Consider the following 17,347-nt stretch of genomic DNA (forward strand, 5'->3'; position numbering starts at 1 on the left):
CTACAGCCTTCAGTATGGATTGCACCTCAACATAAACAAAATCCTCACAACTGGACCAATAAGCAACATCATGATAAATGGAGAAAAGATTGAAGTTGTCAAGGATTTCATTTTACTTGGATCTACAATCAATGCAGCACTCAAGAAATCAAATGACATACTGCATTGAGCAAATTTGCTGCAAAAGACTTCTTTAAAGTGTTAAAAAGCAAAGATGTCACTTTGAGGACTAAGGTGCATCTGACCCAAGCCATGGTATTTTCAATTGCCTCATATGCATGTGAAAGTTGGACAATGAATAAGAAGATCCAAGAAGAACTGATGCCTTTGCATTATGGTGTTGGTGAAGAATACTGAATATATCACGGACTGCCAGAAGAACGAACAAATCTGTCTTGCAAGAAGTACAGCCAGAATGGTCCTTAGAAGCAAGGATGGCAAGACCTCGTCTCACATACTTTGCACACATTATCAAAAGGGACTAGTCCCTGGAGAAGGACATCATGCTTGATAAAGCAGAAGGTTAGTAAAAAACAAGAAGACCCTCAACAAGATGGACTGCTACAATGGCTGCAACAATGGGCTCAAGCATAACAACGATTGTGAGGATGCAGGACTGGGCGATTTCGTTCTGCTGTACACAGGGTCGCTACGAGTCGGAGCTGACTTGATGGCACGTCACAACAAGTGGAAGCACTAACACGAGCATTTGAGCAGCATGTAAATGTCCAAATAGCGGATTAAGAATATTCCTGCATCCATGTCTGCTCCCAAACTAAATCAGACCATCACCAGATTCTTAGATTATTCTGAGACCAACCAAACACCAGGAGGTGGGCCCTCCAGAGATCAAACCTCTGTTTTGTTCCACTGGGTAATGAGTCACGGGAGGGAATATTTCATACTGGAAATACCTTGTAAAATGTGGGTTTCAGAAACAGCCCACACGTGGAGAACTGACAAACTAGAGAAATAAAAAGATGTCAAGGTAATAAAGTAGAATACTGTCCAAGAGAAGTTACATAAATCTGTAATCTAAATCAAAGCAGCAAAAAGGTAAGATATAGTAAAATATTCAGATCTGCACAGTCCATGGTGATAATCACAGCCACATGTGGCCATTTTAATGTAAATTGATTAACGTGTCTACTTACATTTAACTTTATTAAAATTAATAAAATTTAGAATTCCACTCCCCAGTCACACTAGTCATTTTCCAGTGTTTGGGGCACATATGGCAGGTGGCCACCATACTGGGCAGTGCAGACCTGGAACATTGCATTGCTGCAGGAAGTTCCACAGGCCAGCACTGATGTAGACATCTGCTGGCACCTGCTTATAGTAAAAAGCATGCATTAGGTAAATGGATCACCACTCCTCAGTAAGTTAAATAAGAACTGGTAGGTCATTCTCTTTCTCATACTGAATTCTGCAAAGAATGTTGGTCAGAACAGATAGGAGCCACCAGAGAAAGTGTTGGTGTCATCCGAGCAAGGGCAAGAGAATGTGATCGAGGAAGGAAGGAGGATAGGTTTCCAGTGTGCAGATCTGACAGTGCAGTGGCAGGGATCCTAATGAGAAAATGAGACAAGTAATTAAAGTGGCTCTTTAAATACACATCAAAACAGGCCTATATATGTGTATAGATGCATATTCACACACACACAAATAAGAGAAAAATGAGGCCACCCCTTCACTTACGAAATATTTACTGGAAAATCAGTTGGATTCCTCTATACCAACGAAGAGAACTTCGAAGAGGAAATCACCAAATCAATACCTTTACCACAGCCCCCAAGAAGATAAAATACTTAGGAATAAATCTAACCGGAGATGTAAAAGACATACAATCAAAACTACAAGACACTACTGCAAGACACCAAAAGAGACCTGCATAAGTGGAAAAACATGCCTTGCTCATGGATAGGAAAACTCAACACTGAAAATGTCAATTCTACCCAAAGCGATCTACAGATACAGTGAAATCCTGATTCAAATTCCAATGGCATTTTTTAAGGAGATGGAGAAACAAATCACCACCTTCATATGGAAAGGGAAGAGGTCCTGGATAAGTAAAGCATTACTGAAGAAAAAGAACAAAGTGGGAGGCCTCATGCTACCTGATTTTAGAACCTATTACACCGCCACGGTTGTCAAAACAGCCTGGTACTGGTACAACAACACATACATAGACCAATGGAACAGAATTGAGAATCCAGACATAAATTCATCCACCTATGAACAGCTGATATTTGACAAAGGCCCAAAGTCCATTAACTGGGGAAAAGACAGTCTCTTTAACAAACGGTGCTGGCATAACTCGGTATCTATACGCAAAAAACTGAAACAAAACCCATACCTCAAACCATGCACAAAAACTAACTCAAAATGATCAAAGACCTAAATATAAAATCTAAAATGATAAAGATCGTGGAAGAAAAAATGGGGACAACGCTAGGAGCCCTAATACATGGCATAAACAGAATACAAGTAACAATGCACAAACATAAGTAACAATGCACAAACACCAGAAGAGAAACTAGATAACTGGGAGCTCCTAAAAATCAAACACTTATGGTCATTCAAAGACTTCACCAAAAGAGTCAAAAGACAACCTAAAGACTGGGAAAAAATTTTTGGCTACAACAAATCCAATCAGCATCTAATCTCTAAAATCTACAAGATACTGCAAAACCTCAACAACAAGAAGACAAACAACCCAATTAAAAAATGGGCAAAGGATATAAACACACACTTTGCCAAAGAATTCAGGCAGCTAACAGACACATGAGGAAATGCTCACAATCATTAGCCATTAGAGAAATGCAGATCAAAACTACAATGAGATACCATCTCACTCCAACAAGGCTACCATTAATTCAAAAAACACAAAATAATAAATGTTGGAGAGGTTGTGGAGAGACTGGAACACTTATACACTGTTGGTGGGAATGTAAAATGCTACAACCACTTTGGAAATTGATCTGGCGCTTCCTTAAAAAGCTAGAAATAGAAGTACCATACGATCCAGCAATCCTGCTCCTTGGAATATATCCTAGAGAAATAAGAGCTGTCACACAAATAGATATATGCACACCCATGTTCATTGCCGCACTGTTCACGATAGCAAAAAGATGGAAACGACCTAGATGCCCATCAACGGACGAATAAACAAATTATGGTATAGTCACACAATGGAGTACTACGAAACGATAAAGAACAACGATGAATCCTGAAACATAACGTGGAGGAATCTGGAAGGCATTATGCTGAGTGAATTTAGTCAGTCACAGAAGGACAAATATTGTATAACACCACTATTGTAAGAACTCAAGAAAAGGTTTAAACACAGAAGAAAACATTCTTTGATGGTAATGAGGAGGGAGAGAGAGGGTTATTCACTAACTAGATAGTAGACAAGAATTATCTTAGGTTAAGGGAAGGACAGCACACACTAAAGGGGAAGTCAGCACAACTGGACTAAATCAAAGCTAAGAAGTTTCCTGAATACAACCAAACACTTCGGAGGAAAGAGTAGCAGGGGCAGGGATCTGGGGACCATGGTTTCAGGGGACATCTAGGTCAATTGGCATAACAAAGTTTTTAAAGAAACTGTTCTGCATCCCAGTTTGGTGAGAGGCATCTGGGGTCTTAAAAGCTAGTGAGTGGCCATTTAAGATGCATCAATTGGTCCCAATCCACCTGGAGTAAAAGAGAATGAAGAACACCACAGACACAAGGAAAGAATTAGCCCAAGACACAGAAAGGGCCACATAAACCAGAGACCTCAACAGCCTGAGACCAGAACTAGATGGTGCCCTGCTACTACCAATGACTGCCCTGACAGGGAACACAACAGAGAGTCCCTGATGAAGCAGGAGAAAAGTGGGGTGCAAAACTCAAATTGTAGTAAAAAGACCAGACTTAATGGTCTGACTGAGACTGGAGGAACCCTGGAAGACATGGCCCCTGGACTCTCTGTTAGCCCAAAACTAAAACCATTCTCAAGGCCAACTCTTCAGACAAAGATTAGACTGGACTATGGGACATAAAATATTCGTGAAGAGTGTCCTTCTTAGTTCAGGTAGATACATGAGACTAAATGGGCAGCTCCTGCCCAGAGGCGAGATGAGAAAGGCATAGAGGGTCAGGAGCTGGTTGAAGGGACTTGGGAACTCTGGGGTGGAAGGGAAGAGTGTGCTGTCACAGTATAGGGAGAGCAAGTAGAGTCACAAAACAATGTATGTATAAATTTTTTATGAGAGACCAACTTGAATTGTAAACTTTCACCTAAAGCACAAGAATAAAAATAAAAATAGGATGCTTCACAGTAAAAAGAAAAAAAAGAAATATTATTGGGAGCCTGCTAGGTGCCAAAGACATGAGGCAAACAAAACATAGACCGTGAGGCCTCAGATGTGCCAGCACCAGAAGGAGCCAAAGTTCAGAAAAACTCTCAGGACAATAAAAGGCATTTTCAAATTAGGACAGAGAAATTAGACCAAAGGAAAGACTGATCCAGTATTTGGATACGTGAATTAATGCTGGAAAGAAAGCAGAACTGTTATCTTTCAGCTTATTTGTCAACTACTGTATCCTGGAGCATGATACTCACAGTGGAAAGCTTTGAACACGCTTGGTCAGGAGGGAATCGGATCCCACAATGGCGGGGAGATAGCGGCTAGCCCCACACTGCTAAGATCCAGTCAAGGGTGGGAGGCGAGGGCCTCCTGCAGGGCACGTCAGAGAGAAGCAGGGCAAGAGGACCCCTAGAGGACAGGGTCACCCCTACAGCCACCCAGCACATCACTCAGAGGCAGCACTTGACCAGTGCCAGAGATAAGGGCTGAGGTAAAGGAAGGCTGAGGCTGCATTTCAGGGAACCACGTCAGACCAATTTTCTGCCCTAGATGCATCCAGCTGTGCATTTATTGGGGTATACGTTTGTGGTTGGGGGGGCTTTAAACTTTAACTTCCTAGTACTTAATCCCCCTTTTCAGGGCTAGCCTTGTTGCCACTGAGGTGATTTGGGTAGGAAAGGCGTAGAAAGGCCTGGCTTGGGTCTCTTCTTCTTGGCTGTTTTTTGACGTTAGGCAAGTTACTTAACATCTCTGAGTCATGGTTTCTTATAAAAGAGAGGTTTGTAGATTATCACTTTAGGTGAATGCCAGAGCCACAGAATATCTTAGCTTCTTTGAAGAGTCTGGAAGAAATCTCAAGTATGTAGCTTCATGGACGAGAAAGAAATGTAGGACAGAAGATAATACAGCTTGGAGAATCGAAAGCTGATCAGATCTATAGCTGTGTCCAGAGCACTGAATAATGGATCTGTGTCCACAGGGAACAAAGTCTCAGGTGCCACTGATAGAGACCGTGTCCTTGGCTCTCTGTTGCTCAGTACTCCAGTAAACAACTGGGATAAAAACTCAGAAGAAATGCTTACCGCATCTGAGGATGAAGCAAATCAGGGTTTATTGAATCAGGATTTGAAAGACCTGACAGACTGAAACAATGCCATTACCTCTAACAGGCATAAATTCAGGGTCCTGAACCCTGGCACAGAGCCCTGCTAGCCAGTGGGTAAGAGCTCAGGCTACTAACCAAAACGGAGCAGTCTGAATCCACCAGCCGCTCTTTGGAAGCTCTATTGCACTGTTCTACTCTGTCCTATAGGATCATTACGAGTCAGAATCAACTCAACGGGAATGGGTTTCATTTTTCTGGTTTGAACACTGGCACAGAAGCCCTGGTGGCACAGTAGTTAAGTGCTCGGGTGCTAATGGAAAGGTTGGCGGTTTGAACCCACCACCCGCTCTGCGGAAGATGTGGCAGTCTGCTTCCATCAAGAGTTATAGCTTTGAAAACCCTATGGGGCAGTTCTACTCTGTCCTACTGGGCCGCTGAGTCAGAAGCCACTTGATGGCAATGGGTTTGGTTTGGAACCCTGGCACAGAACACAGGACAGGCAGGATGTTGGCCTGACAGAGTGTGTAAGACCCAAGGGAGTTGTCTGCCCAAAAGCTCAGCATTTCCCAACATCGTGATGCTTGTGCTAAAAAAGTATGGAAGCTGCTCTGTGGAATTAGGGTCCAGAATGTAGGTGGTGGGGTCTTCAGAGGGGTGGGGAAACTCACTGAAAGGCTACCATTTACCAACTGGAGGGGGGTCCAAGGAAGGGGACCACAAGGTCCCAGATCAGTGAGGAATCGAAGCTCTTTAACCTGTAGGAGAGGGGCTTGGATGGGTTGGGGTGGCCACTATCTTCGAAAACGCGAAGTGATTAACTTGCGAAGTCTCATTTGCATAGGTCCAAGGAGACAACTGAGGAGTGGGGGCACAGGTTAAACCCTGTACAAAGAAGCTTAGGGGAGAGGGCATTGAAAAAAGTTCAGAGAAGTTCAAATTCCACACACGTTCCTTCCCCTCCCAGAACTGAACCATATTTGCTTCAATTAATTTGCTTTTATATAAGAATTAATGGTTTTCAACAAGTGGAAGACCCTTTAGATGATCATTTCCACTCTGCCCTCAAGGCAGCCTGTCACGAGTCAGGACAGCACCCTTCCACTACTTTCTAGAAAACACTTTTGTGTACGTATATCCCCGAATAACAGGGAGGCCACCTTCTGTAGAGACACAGCCACAGGTCCAGGTTCAACTCGGCTCCACCAGACAAGGTGAAAGGTCCCCGAGGCAGGAGGGCGGCGGTGAGGCGGGGTCCCGGGGCAGAAGGGTGGCGGTGAGGACGGGTCGCGGGGCAGGAGGGCGGCGGTGAGGAGGAGTCCGGGGGCAGGAGAGGCGGAGGCCGGAGAGGCTGACGAGGGCCAAAACCGGCGTTCACAGGCCCGCGGGGGAAATCGGGAGCACCGGAACAGGCAGCAGCTGGGGAAGCGCCCCGCAGCGGCCGCCGTACTCGGGCTAGGTTCAGATTGGCCGCGCCGGGCCCCATGACTGACCCCGTTGCACGCACTTCCGGTAACGCCGGAAGTGGTCTGTCGTCCAGGCCCCGCCCCCGACAGAGGCGGAAGTGGAGTCACCGCTTCTTCTCCCCGTCACGGCTGGTGTCTCAAGCTCGGCCCATGGCAGCCTACTCCTACCGCACCGGCGCCGCCCCTGCCCCGGGCGCGGCGTTGCCGGACCAGAGCTTCCTGTGGAACGTCTTCCAGAGGTGAGGGCTGTGCCGCTCGGGTCCCGTGTGCCCGTTGCCGGGTCCCTTCCCGCCCCCGGCCCCTCTCCGCGCCGGCTCCCCAGCCTCCGCCCTCCGCCCCGGGCCCCCCGGCCGCCGCCCTGGCGTCCCCGGCCTCCGAGCCGGGCCTCCAGCTTCGGCCCCGGCGCCACCGGCCCCTCCTGCGGTGCGGAGTCCTCCGCGGCCGCACACCCTACCCCCGATGGTGGCCTCCCCTGTCCCGCTCCGCCCTGCCAGAAGGCCTGCCGGAGACCCTGGTTTCGGGGAACGGGAGCCAGCAGAAGCCTTGGCGCCCCGAGCTCCGGCAGCCACGGGCGGAGCCGTAGACGCCGCGCCCGAGTCTTCGTGAGCGAGTGAACGGCCGAGACTTGCGGGACTGCTGGGCCGGGCGTGACCGGATTGTTTGGGAGAACGTTCGCTGTTTGCGAAAAGGGGAGCAAGTGTCGCGATGTGATTCCGACTGGCCGGGGTGGGGGCGGGAGAACGCCTAAGAACAAAGCCCGGGGCTGGGCCGGGCTCTCAGGACGTCCAGGGGCTTCCGGCCTTCCTACCCCCGCGGGTGGGGCGCGTGACGCGCTGGAGGAACCTGCCGGCTCACCCTGGATTCCTCGATTGTTTAGGGTGGATAAAGACAGGAGCGGCGTGATCTCGGACAACGAGCTGCAGCAGGCGCTGTCCAACGGTGAGTGCGACCACAGAACTTGGGAAGCGGGCCCGGCCTCCCTTCTCGAATTTATCTTCTCAGCATGAGGGCGTCATTAAGACCGAGCTGTTACGGCTGGTGCGCGGTGGAGGTGTTTCTGGTTTATTTGTCCAAGTGGTTTCCTTGTTGTCTTCCCAGGGCCTCACACAGCTACTTGAACAGCTGTGTGACTGAGCACAGGAACAGGAAACCCGGTCGTGGAAGCTAGGGTGCGGGTTTTAAGAGAAGGATGAGAAGTTGAGCTTTGCCCAGCAGAATCCTGCAGGAATCTAGATCATTTAATTTTTTGGGCGACTGAGTCTTAGTGACTCCTTTGGGTGAATCATTCAGGTCCTGGAGGGCACCGATGGGGTCACCAGGTGATGCGGATGAGGTCACAGGGTTTGGAGGAGGGCCACGTGGCATTTGGTGGGAATATGTTGCCATGGGCTGCCATGGGAACTGCGGAGGCTCCAGGGCCAAGTTGCTGGGGCAACAGTGGGGATACTGGCGGCACTGAGGGAGGGTTGCTCGAGTGGGGGACACACAGGCTGAGGCAGAGGCGGTGCCGGCTGTGGCTGTCACTGTAGTGTGGGGTGATGCTGGTTCAGCAGGGTCTGGCCCAGAGTGTGCTGTTAGAGACTTTCACTTCGCCAAGTACCCAGCTAGGATGTTGCCCTCTTTCACCCCTCAGATGCAGCCGTTGTTCCTGATTCTTAAAGTTGTAGCTTGCTTTTCCAGAGGTGTGCCATTTAAGCAGAAAAGGGTTGGTTTTAAGGTGTTATGGGAGTGCTGAAAGGTTCCCTTTTGTTAGTGGGAGGCAGTTTATGTTGTGGAAAGAGGCATGACTAGGGGTGCTGGAAACTCGCCCACAGAGCTGCGGGTCTAGCTCCAGGAGGACCAGCCCTCGCTGCCTGGTCAGACCAGGCACACACATTCTGTTCTTTACTGCCTAAGGGTTTATATTAAGCTGAAGGTTTGCAGTAACAGACCAGTGCGTTTGCTTTATAGCACAGAGAACCTCCGACATCATTCTGCAGCGTTCGACACACATGGGCCGCAGGCACTGGTGTGTACTTCACGTGCGTTTATTAGACTTTTCAGGAAATTAAGAACTTCATTACTTCTGCCCTGACGATTGTGTCCGCTTGACTCTTCTTGGATCATTGTTAAGCTCTTTGTTTTTGAGTTGTGTCCCCAGTGCTTGAACTATACTCAGGGGAAGTAAAAGAGGGTTACTAGGAAGGTGTCAGAACCTAGAATCCAGCAAGCCGCAGTTTGGCAAATCCTGACTTAAAACTTCCTAAATTGTTCATTCCACATAGTAAACATGGCCAGATGACCTGCAGGCGAAAGCTGTGGTCACCACAGTGAGGGGGTACCCATGGCACCCTGCTCAGGGGTAATGCTTCTGGAGGCGTCCATTTTGAGTTGCTTTCCAGTGAGTGATGAGAGATTTATGACCCTTTTAAACAGTTTCCTTTTGTCTGCTTGTTTGAGTTTTTGAGAGGATTGTCCAGGCCTAGGCCTGTGTGAGACTTTGTCACCTACGGGGAGTGGCCACATATTTGGCTCCTCAGATGACGGTCTGTCCACCCTGAGGGCACCTGGGGCAGGCCCTGGAGTCAGTGGCTGGATTCTAGTCCTGGCTCTACCAGTTCTAGTAGTGTGACCCCAGCAAGGACTTAGCCTTTCTCGTGTGAAGTGCTTCCGTATGCCTGGCATGGCATGTGCGTGCTCAGCAGCCATTAGCTGCTGTTATTACTGTTAATACTGTTAACAGTATTATACTCTATTGTTGGCTAACCAGCCAGCTCAGATCTGGGATGACTCCCTGTTACCTAATGATCGTGATGATGATGGCAGCCATTTCTGAGCATCTCCTACGCAGACCCTGTGCTAGGCACTTATCCGAGGGGCAGCATTCTTCTCTTGGGAAGTATTGCCCGAGCCCAGGCAGTTGGACACTTCCTTCTGACAGAGGATGCAGTCAGTCCTGCCCTCATCCAGCTGGTCAGGAAAGCATGCAGCTCTTTAGTTTACCGTCAGGCAGTGTCTGTCAGGATGTAGTCTTGAAGTCAGTAACTGCTTAACGTCTACCAGAAGCTGCTTGAGAGAGAGAGAGAATTTTTAAAAATTGCCCAAGAAATTTTCAGTCCACCATTCCTAAGATACATTGATATCAATGCTTGATAGCTGGTTGTTGTAGATCGAATTGTGTCTTCCAGAAACATGTGTTGAGATCCTAATCCTGTACCTGTAAGTATGACCTGTTTGGACATTGGAGTTTCCTTTTGTTATGTCAGTGAGCCCTTACCACTGTAGGGTGGGTCCAAAACCTAATCACTTCTGAGTTATAAAAAGAGCAGACTAGACACAGAGACACAGGAAAGAGGAAGACAGATAAGGGGGCAGATGAATCTACACATCCAGGAGTTCTAAGGGTTGCTGGCATCTATTAGAAGCTGAAATAGATGAAAATGGACCTGCCCCTAGAACCGCGGCCTAAGTTTGGACATTAGCCTCCTGAACTGTGAAAAAATAAATTTTTGTTCTTTAAAGCCACCCCCTTGTGGTATATCTGTTATGGCAGGCAGCCCTGGGAGACTGAGACTCTGATTTAACCCTCTCAGGGTGGCCCTGAAGTCACTGCTCGTGATTGCGCTGTGGGATTCCCAAAGTGCATGTTGGGGCACGTAAGTAACAGCCCCAGGATGTCCACAGTCCTGTTAACTTGGAGAGGCAGTGACTGATTTTCTTCTTCAAATCAGCTGCTAGAAAATCTAAAGTCAGAATCTGTGGCTCATGTGTAGCAAGGGTCAGAGTTTTAAGAGGTAAGTTTTCTAAACTAGTCTTAGACTCTTTACTTTCTTACTCTTCATATCCTTTTACGTATTCTTTCAGTTTTCTCCTCCCACCCAATATAATCAAACTTTACTGAACTTTGCCAGGATGGCGAGAGCTCGTGTCACATACTTCGGGCATGTTTTCAGGAGGGATCAGTCCCTAGAGAGGGACATCATGCTTTGGCAAAGTAGAAGGTCAGCAAAAAAGAGGAAGACGCTCAGTGAGACGCATGAACACAGTGGCTGCAACAATGGGCTCAAGCAAAACAATGACTGTGAGGATGGTGCCGGACTGGGCAGTGTTTCATTCTGTTGTACACAGGGTCGCTATGAGTCGGAACCAACTCAGCGTCACCTAACAACAACAACATACTTTGCCATGCTTTGAATATAAATTTCTTTACGTTTCGGGAGTAAGGCAGATTATTAATAAGTATAAGTTTGTCGTTTTACAGCCTCACAGGTAGGTGATTGTAGCACCGGCGCTTAGTGCCGAGTCCCCGTCGTTGCTATCACATTGCACCACCAGGGTGTGCCTCCAGATATGTGTTCTTGGGGCTCCGACTGTTCCCGCAGGCCTGCAGTGGGGTGCAGGCTACTCCGACCCTGGCCCCGGCATCGTTTGTGCCATCCTCTTCGCGGTGTCCCAGCGCTGGGCCGTGTGTGCGCGGCACGGCAGCCCCTGCTTCTAGCTGTGGTGCGCATACACGTGCAGTGTAGGGTGGGCTCACACAAACCCTCCTTACCCTCCTCCTTGGCTCCTGTGGCTGAAGTCATGGAAGTTATGTTAATTTCCACTTGTTCTCCCAGCATTGGGATTCTGTTCTGATAGTGGAACTAGTCTCTTAGGCCATTTCAGGAAATCAGCTTCACTAATTACTTTGTTACTGGTGGGAAACAGGTTAAAAAGTAGCAGGGTGCTCACCTCAGTGAAGTCTGTGCCTGTTAGGATCCAGTTGAAGCTGTCCTTGTCCCACACACTGGGGCCTTTATAAGGCTGTTGCCACAGGAAGCCTAAAAACGGCTGCTCCCAGCGAGCCTGTGGCCAGCCGGTCAGTGTGAAGGACAGAGGAGAACTGTTCTCTGCTTTCTGTTTGAAAGCATGTCACAAACTGTCTGCAGTTTGGTACCTTTTTTTCCTTTTTTTCTTTTTTTTTAACTTTCACGTTGTTCTTGAAATTAGAAGAATTTTTGCTCAAGCTTCCTTTTTTTGTGCTTCTGCTGTAGGTTTGCTTCAACATGTTGGTGTATTTTGATGATGCATTTTTCAGTTGTACGTTTTTAAAAAACCGATTTATGCATTCTTCTGAAGGTGTTTTTTTATTAAGATAGGATTCCAGCTCTCCTGGGGATCCTACATTAAAACGAAATGAGAAGAATCAGGATAACGCCCTGTAGAATATTCACCCATAGCATCCTCCTTTCTCCCCCACCACACAGGCCCTTTTAGAGGGTAGTGGTCTTTGTGGCCCCTGGGGATGCCGCGGCGGTCAGACTTTGAGGTTTACCTGAAGTTTTGCTCTGCCCGTGTGCAGGAAAGGGTCAGCTTGGCGGTCCGAGGTTGGTCAGACCTGCACGCCCCAGGAAGGTCCTGTATTCACGACAGACCTCCACTGGCTCCGGGGAACTGAGCTTGGAAGGACCTGGCTAATAGGCAGGTGGTGCTTGCCATGGCCTTGAGCCACACCCTGCCGTGTGCCTGAAGGCTTATGTAACAACATGTTGACGGGCAACACCTGCTTTCCCTATAGGGCCTGGGCTCCAGTGGCTGACCCCAGGAAGAGCCTGGTGTCCATGTGACTCCATGGGGACAGGGCTCTGGACACTTGTGTATGGTGTGCCTGGACTTCGCTCCACAGCCTCGCCCCTTTGCTGACTTCTCTGTGTTCTTTTGCTGTAATAAACCATAACCGTGAGTGTAACAGCTCTGGAGCCTGTGAGTCCTGGTGAATCATAGAGCCCGAGGGTGGTCTCGAGGACCCCGGCCCATCCTGTCATTTTTGCTCCCCCTGAAGCTCGCCTGGCCTGAGTTTGGAGAGAAGCAGAGGGAGGGTTGGGATTTGGTGGGTCCGGTTTGCTGTCAAGTCACTGCACAGCCTTGGGCAGCCCCAGCAGCCATTGAATGGAAACATGGTTAGGACGCTGAAGTTTGGGGTTCCTTTCTGTTGCCTCGTCTCCACCAAATCCCCCTCCTTCCCTGTACCCTGGCATCGTGCAGAAGTGGAACTGCGTCCTTCTTCATCAGAGGTCTCAGACTGGTGATCTACAGGAGACAACCCCCGCATGACATGTTAAAACTTGAGGTAGGTTCCAGCACTTAAAAATGCCCATACACTGTGGGGACCATGGTCTCGGGGAACATCTACCTCAGTTGGCATAACACAGCCTATAGAGACAATGCTCTAGGTTCTACCTTGATGAGTAGTGTCTGGGGTCTTAAAAGCCTGTGAGCGGCCGTCTAAGATACTCCACTGGTCTCATCCCTTCGGGAGCAAGCGAGAATGAAGAGAACAGGATACAAGGAAAAGATTAGTCCGAAGGACTAATTATCGCTACCAACGCCTCTTCCGGACTGAGTCTAGTACAGCTAGATGGTGCCCGGCTACCACCACTGACTGCTCGGACCGGGATCACAACAGAGGGTTCTGGACAGAGTTGGAGAAGGATGTAGAACATAATTCTAACTCACAAAAAAAGACGACCAGATTTACTGGCCTAAAGGAGACTGGAGAAACCCCGAGAGTATGGCCCCCAGACACCCTTTTAGCTCAGTGGTGAAGTTACCTCCGAGGTTCACTGTTCAGCCTGTGAGTGGACAGCCCCGTAAAACCAAATGAGACTAACGAGGTACAGGAGTCCAGTGACAAGGGCCAGAAGGCAGAAGGGGACAAGGAAGCTGGTGATAGGGAGCCCAAGGTTGAGTGAGGATATTGTTGATGTATTGTGAGATTGTTAACCATTGTCATAGGACAACATTTGTAGTAACTGTTAAATGAGAAACTATTTTGTTCTGTAAGCTTCATCTTAAGTGAGAATAACAGCACAATTGGAAGAGCGTAGTCAATGTCACTGAACTGTGCTTGTAGAAATTTTTGAAATGGTGTATCTTTGGCTATGTGTATTTTCACCAAAAATGAAAGGTTGAGAAGTTAGGGGGTTGACATGTTGTGGGGTTGTTAACCAGTGTCATAAAACAACATGTGTATTACTGTTTCATGAGAAACTATTTTGTTCTGTAAGCCTTCACCTGAAGTACAATTAAAAAAAAAGGGGGGGGAGGGGAATGCCCATACAAATCTGATTTCCAGCTTCTCTAGACCTTTGGAAGCCCTGGTGATGTGAGTGCCATACCATTCTCACGTGATGATGGTCTTCCACATGAGGGCTGGCTAGGGTGGAGGAGGCCTGCACCTGTATGCAGGGCAGTGTCACCTGGCTTCCCGCAGACCCCCGCCCCCTGAGATCCCGACGCTGAGCCCATCATGTGTTCTTCCCACCCTGGCCTGCTTCACTCCCTCCCCGTGCTGTCCCTGCACTGCCCGAGCACTGAAACGGCCTGGTTTTCTGCACAGCGTTGGGTAATTTCAGAATGTGCTTTCCCAGATACAATTAAGTGAGGATTTGTTGTTGTTGTTGCTGCTGCTTCTCTTTCAAAAAGTGTTGTTGTTGTAGCTGCTGTTGAGTCTCCCTGACTCGTGGCAACCCCACGCACAGCAGAGCGAAACGCTGCCTAGTCCTGCATCATCCCATGATCTGTTGTGGGTCAGACTGTTGGGATCATAGGGTTTTCATTGGCTGATTGTTGGAAGTAGATCACCAGGCCTTTTTTCCTAGTCCATCTTAGTCTGCAAGCTCTGCTGAAACCTGTTCAGCATCATAGCAACACGAAAGCCTCCACTTAGAGACTGCGCTGCACATGAGGCGCGTTGGCCGGGATTTGAACCCAGGTCTCCCACATGCAAGGTGAGAATTCTACCACTTAACACCACTGCCTTGTTTGTTTTAGAAATACTCTGTGGTAGTTGTAGAAAATGGAATAGAGGCACTCTTAAGGAAGACAGTCATGCTTCTCACTACCCCCTTTGGATGATACTTTTGTCATTCCCTTAACCATGCCACTGGTGTTGGGCTTTGTGTGTTTCTCCAGGCTGGAATTTCACCATTTTATGGAGATATTCCAAAATTTGTGTCCATTTAGACCCTTTTGTCTGGCAGCTTTCCTTGAGAGCTGCTTTAGGAATAAGCGTGAATGTTTTGCGTTCCAATTTGTGATTAATTCCTTACATAAGAGAAAAATTGATAGCAAAGTTGAGGGTAGTAGTTGTGAGTTAAATTTCTAGGTTGAAAAAGGAAAATATAAGATTTTTTTTAAATTGTATTGTGATTATAAGAGTAATGCATGGTCTTTGTAAAATTTTCCAGAAAGGAAAAAACCTTATTCCTACTACCAGAAATTAGGCTCTGTTCATTGTTTGGTATATATTTTTCTCCTGGTCTGTCTCTCTCTCACACACACACCATATGTATTTATCCTGCTTTTTCATTTAATATATTGTGATAATTTCCCTATGTTATTGAATTCTTTGATTATGTACTATGCCAACGGCTGTATGTACTGTCATTTAGTTTACTGTGTTGTGCCGTTAGACATTTAGGTAGTTTCTTGTTTTTATTAGCGTAAATATTGCTGTGACTAGTCCTGTAATAAGGAGCCCTGGTGGTGCAGTGGTTAAGCACTCAGCTGCTAGCCAAAAGGCTGGCAGTTTAAACCCACTAGCGGGCTCTCTGGGAGAAAATACCTGGAAATCTGCTCCCATAAAGATTACTGCCCTATGAGGCAGTTCTACTCTGTCATACAGGGTTGCTGTGAGTCTGAATCAGCTCGATGGTGCACACCAGAAGCAGTCCATAATGTCACAGAAGAAATGTTTAGAAGTGAAATTCACCAGATGAAAGGGTATAAGTGGTGTTAATACTATTGATAAATATTGCATATTGCTTTGCCACCTATCCAGCCACGGGCTGTTTAAAGCGGTCGTTGACGATAGCTAGTGAAATGTGGGATTTTGGTGTGCCTGAAGAGGTTCACTACGGACCTGCAAATTCCATTCTTTAAATGCCAGTATGTGTGCCCTGAAGCTCCCTAGGTGGCGCAGAGATTGACAGTTCAATCCCACCCAGTGGTGCTGTGGAAGAGGAGGCCTGGGCATCTACTTCTCTTAAGATTACAGCCAAGAGAACCCTACGGAGTAGTTGTAGTTCTATTCTGTAGTGCAAGAGGTTGCCCTGAGTCTGAATTGACACAACGGGAACTAACAACCACAATAACGACATGTGTGTCCTGAACAGACAGGAGTTCTTACCTACCTCTTCTTGTCACATAGCACTTCTCTTTGACAAAGAGGTGCAGAGATGCCTAGAGCCCCAGTCTGACTCAGTAATGTCGAAAGAGATCTCCAGAAATGATATAATTCAAGCATGATTTTCCAAAAAAATTCAAGTAGTTGGGATTTCAGCAGCACATGCACTTGTGGGTGTGAAGTCTTGGCCCTAGCTCACTCACTCAAGTCTCTATCAGCCCAAATCTGAGTTTCTGGATGACAGGACATAATTTTAAGACAGAAAACTCTGTAGAGTAAAGGCCACCACATGTTGTCACAGAGCTGAAGGTGAGGTGGGTTTTTTCCCTTTGAAAAGGAAGGTAGATAAAAATTCCTGGAATCACTTGTATGCCTGTGGTTAAGTAGGAAAACACTGAACGTTCTAATGGTGATTAGCCCTGTCTCTGGAATTCCGATTCTTGTTCTGGCCAGCAAGGGTCATTTAGGTTGTTGCTTCTGGCCTTAGCACTGTCCCCAGAATATGGTGGGAAAAAATTATGTCTACCCAGTTTACATAGAGGCCAATGTGTGTCTGTTTTCTTTGATTCTTTGTGATGAAATTGAGGCAAGATTCATGGTTGCGGTGACCGTGTTTTCTGAGTCAGGACACAGCCTGAGTGATGCTGGCATTTCCTAGATGGTTGTTATTGGGCAGAATAGACTGGGTGCTGGAAATGGAGTGGCCTAGACGGCTGGGGCCAAAAGCCACTGGAGATGTGGGACTTTGTCTCGTCTGCCTTCAGTGAGCTCTGTTAAATGTTCTTGTAGAAAACGGTTTTGTAACCTATTTAGACTTTCAGACTGACCCCCATGTGTGTAACCTTTCTTATGACTGAGATACTAACTGTCTGCAAATTGCAGTGTTCCCGCTTATCATGGGTCCTATAAGCTTTTGATGTCCAGTCTGGGAAACAGGCCGCAGCACCCGTCACTCAGTAAATAGTTAAGTCTTGGCTGTTGTCATCTCCTGGTTTCTGTGGCAGCGTCAGCCCCAGTGGTGTAGCAGAAGGGCATATGGTGACCCCAAGAGTCTGCCTGCCTTCCCTGTCCCTTGACTCAGCCCCTGACTCTGTGTGGGAGCTGGTCCTATCCTTGACCCAGCCCAGGAGGAGCTGCTCTGCTTTCCTGGAGCCTTGGTCCTCCCTACAGTCCTGCTGCCTGGGACCCTCCCTGTAAGCCTCAGAATCCTCCAGTATTGCCACCTGGGACCTTCCCTGTAAGCCTCAGAATCCTCCAGTACTGCCACCTGGGA

General features: G+C 47.6%; 1 protein-coding gene across 3 annotated transcripts in view; it reads left to right on the plus strand.

The window, feature by feature from the left end:
• Window positions 1-7,022: 7,022 nt before the first annotated feature.
• Window positions 7,023-17,347, plus strand: part of PDCD6 (programmed cell death 6) — a 28,298-nt gene continuing 17,973 nt past the window's right edge. For 2 of the 3 annotated variants that reach the window (XM_004380263.2, XM_012556645.2), the window contains exons 1-2: window positions 7,023-7,168; window positions 7,807-7,868. In XM_004380263.2, coding sequence (XP_004380320.1) covers window positions 7,080-7,168; window positions 7,807-7,868 — 151 coding nt within the window. In that variant the 5' untranslated portion in view covers window positions 7,023-7,079. Of the gene's footprint in view, window positions 7,169-7,806; window positions 7,869-12,814; window positions 13,018-17,347 lie in introns of those variants that run through there. The other variant, XM_023734812.1, reaches the window with a different exon arrangement.

This window comes from Trichechus manatus, unplaced genomic scaffold (assembly GCF_000243295.1).
Source record: "Trichechus manatus latirostris isolate Lorelei unplaced genomic scaffold, TriManLat1.0 scaffold00072, whole genome shotgun sequence".
Lineage (NCBI taxonomy): Eukaryota > Metazoa > Chordata > Mammalia > Sirenia > Trichechidae > Trichechus > Trichechus manatus.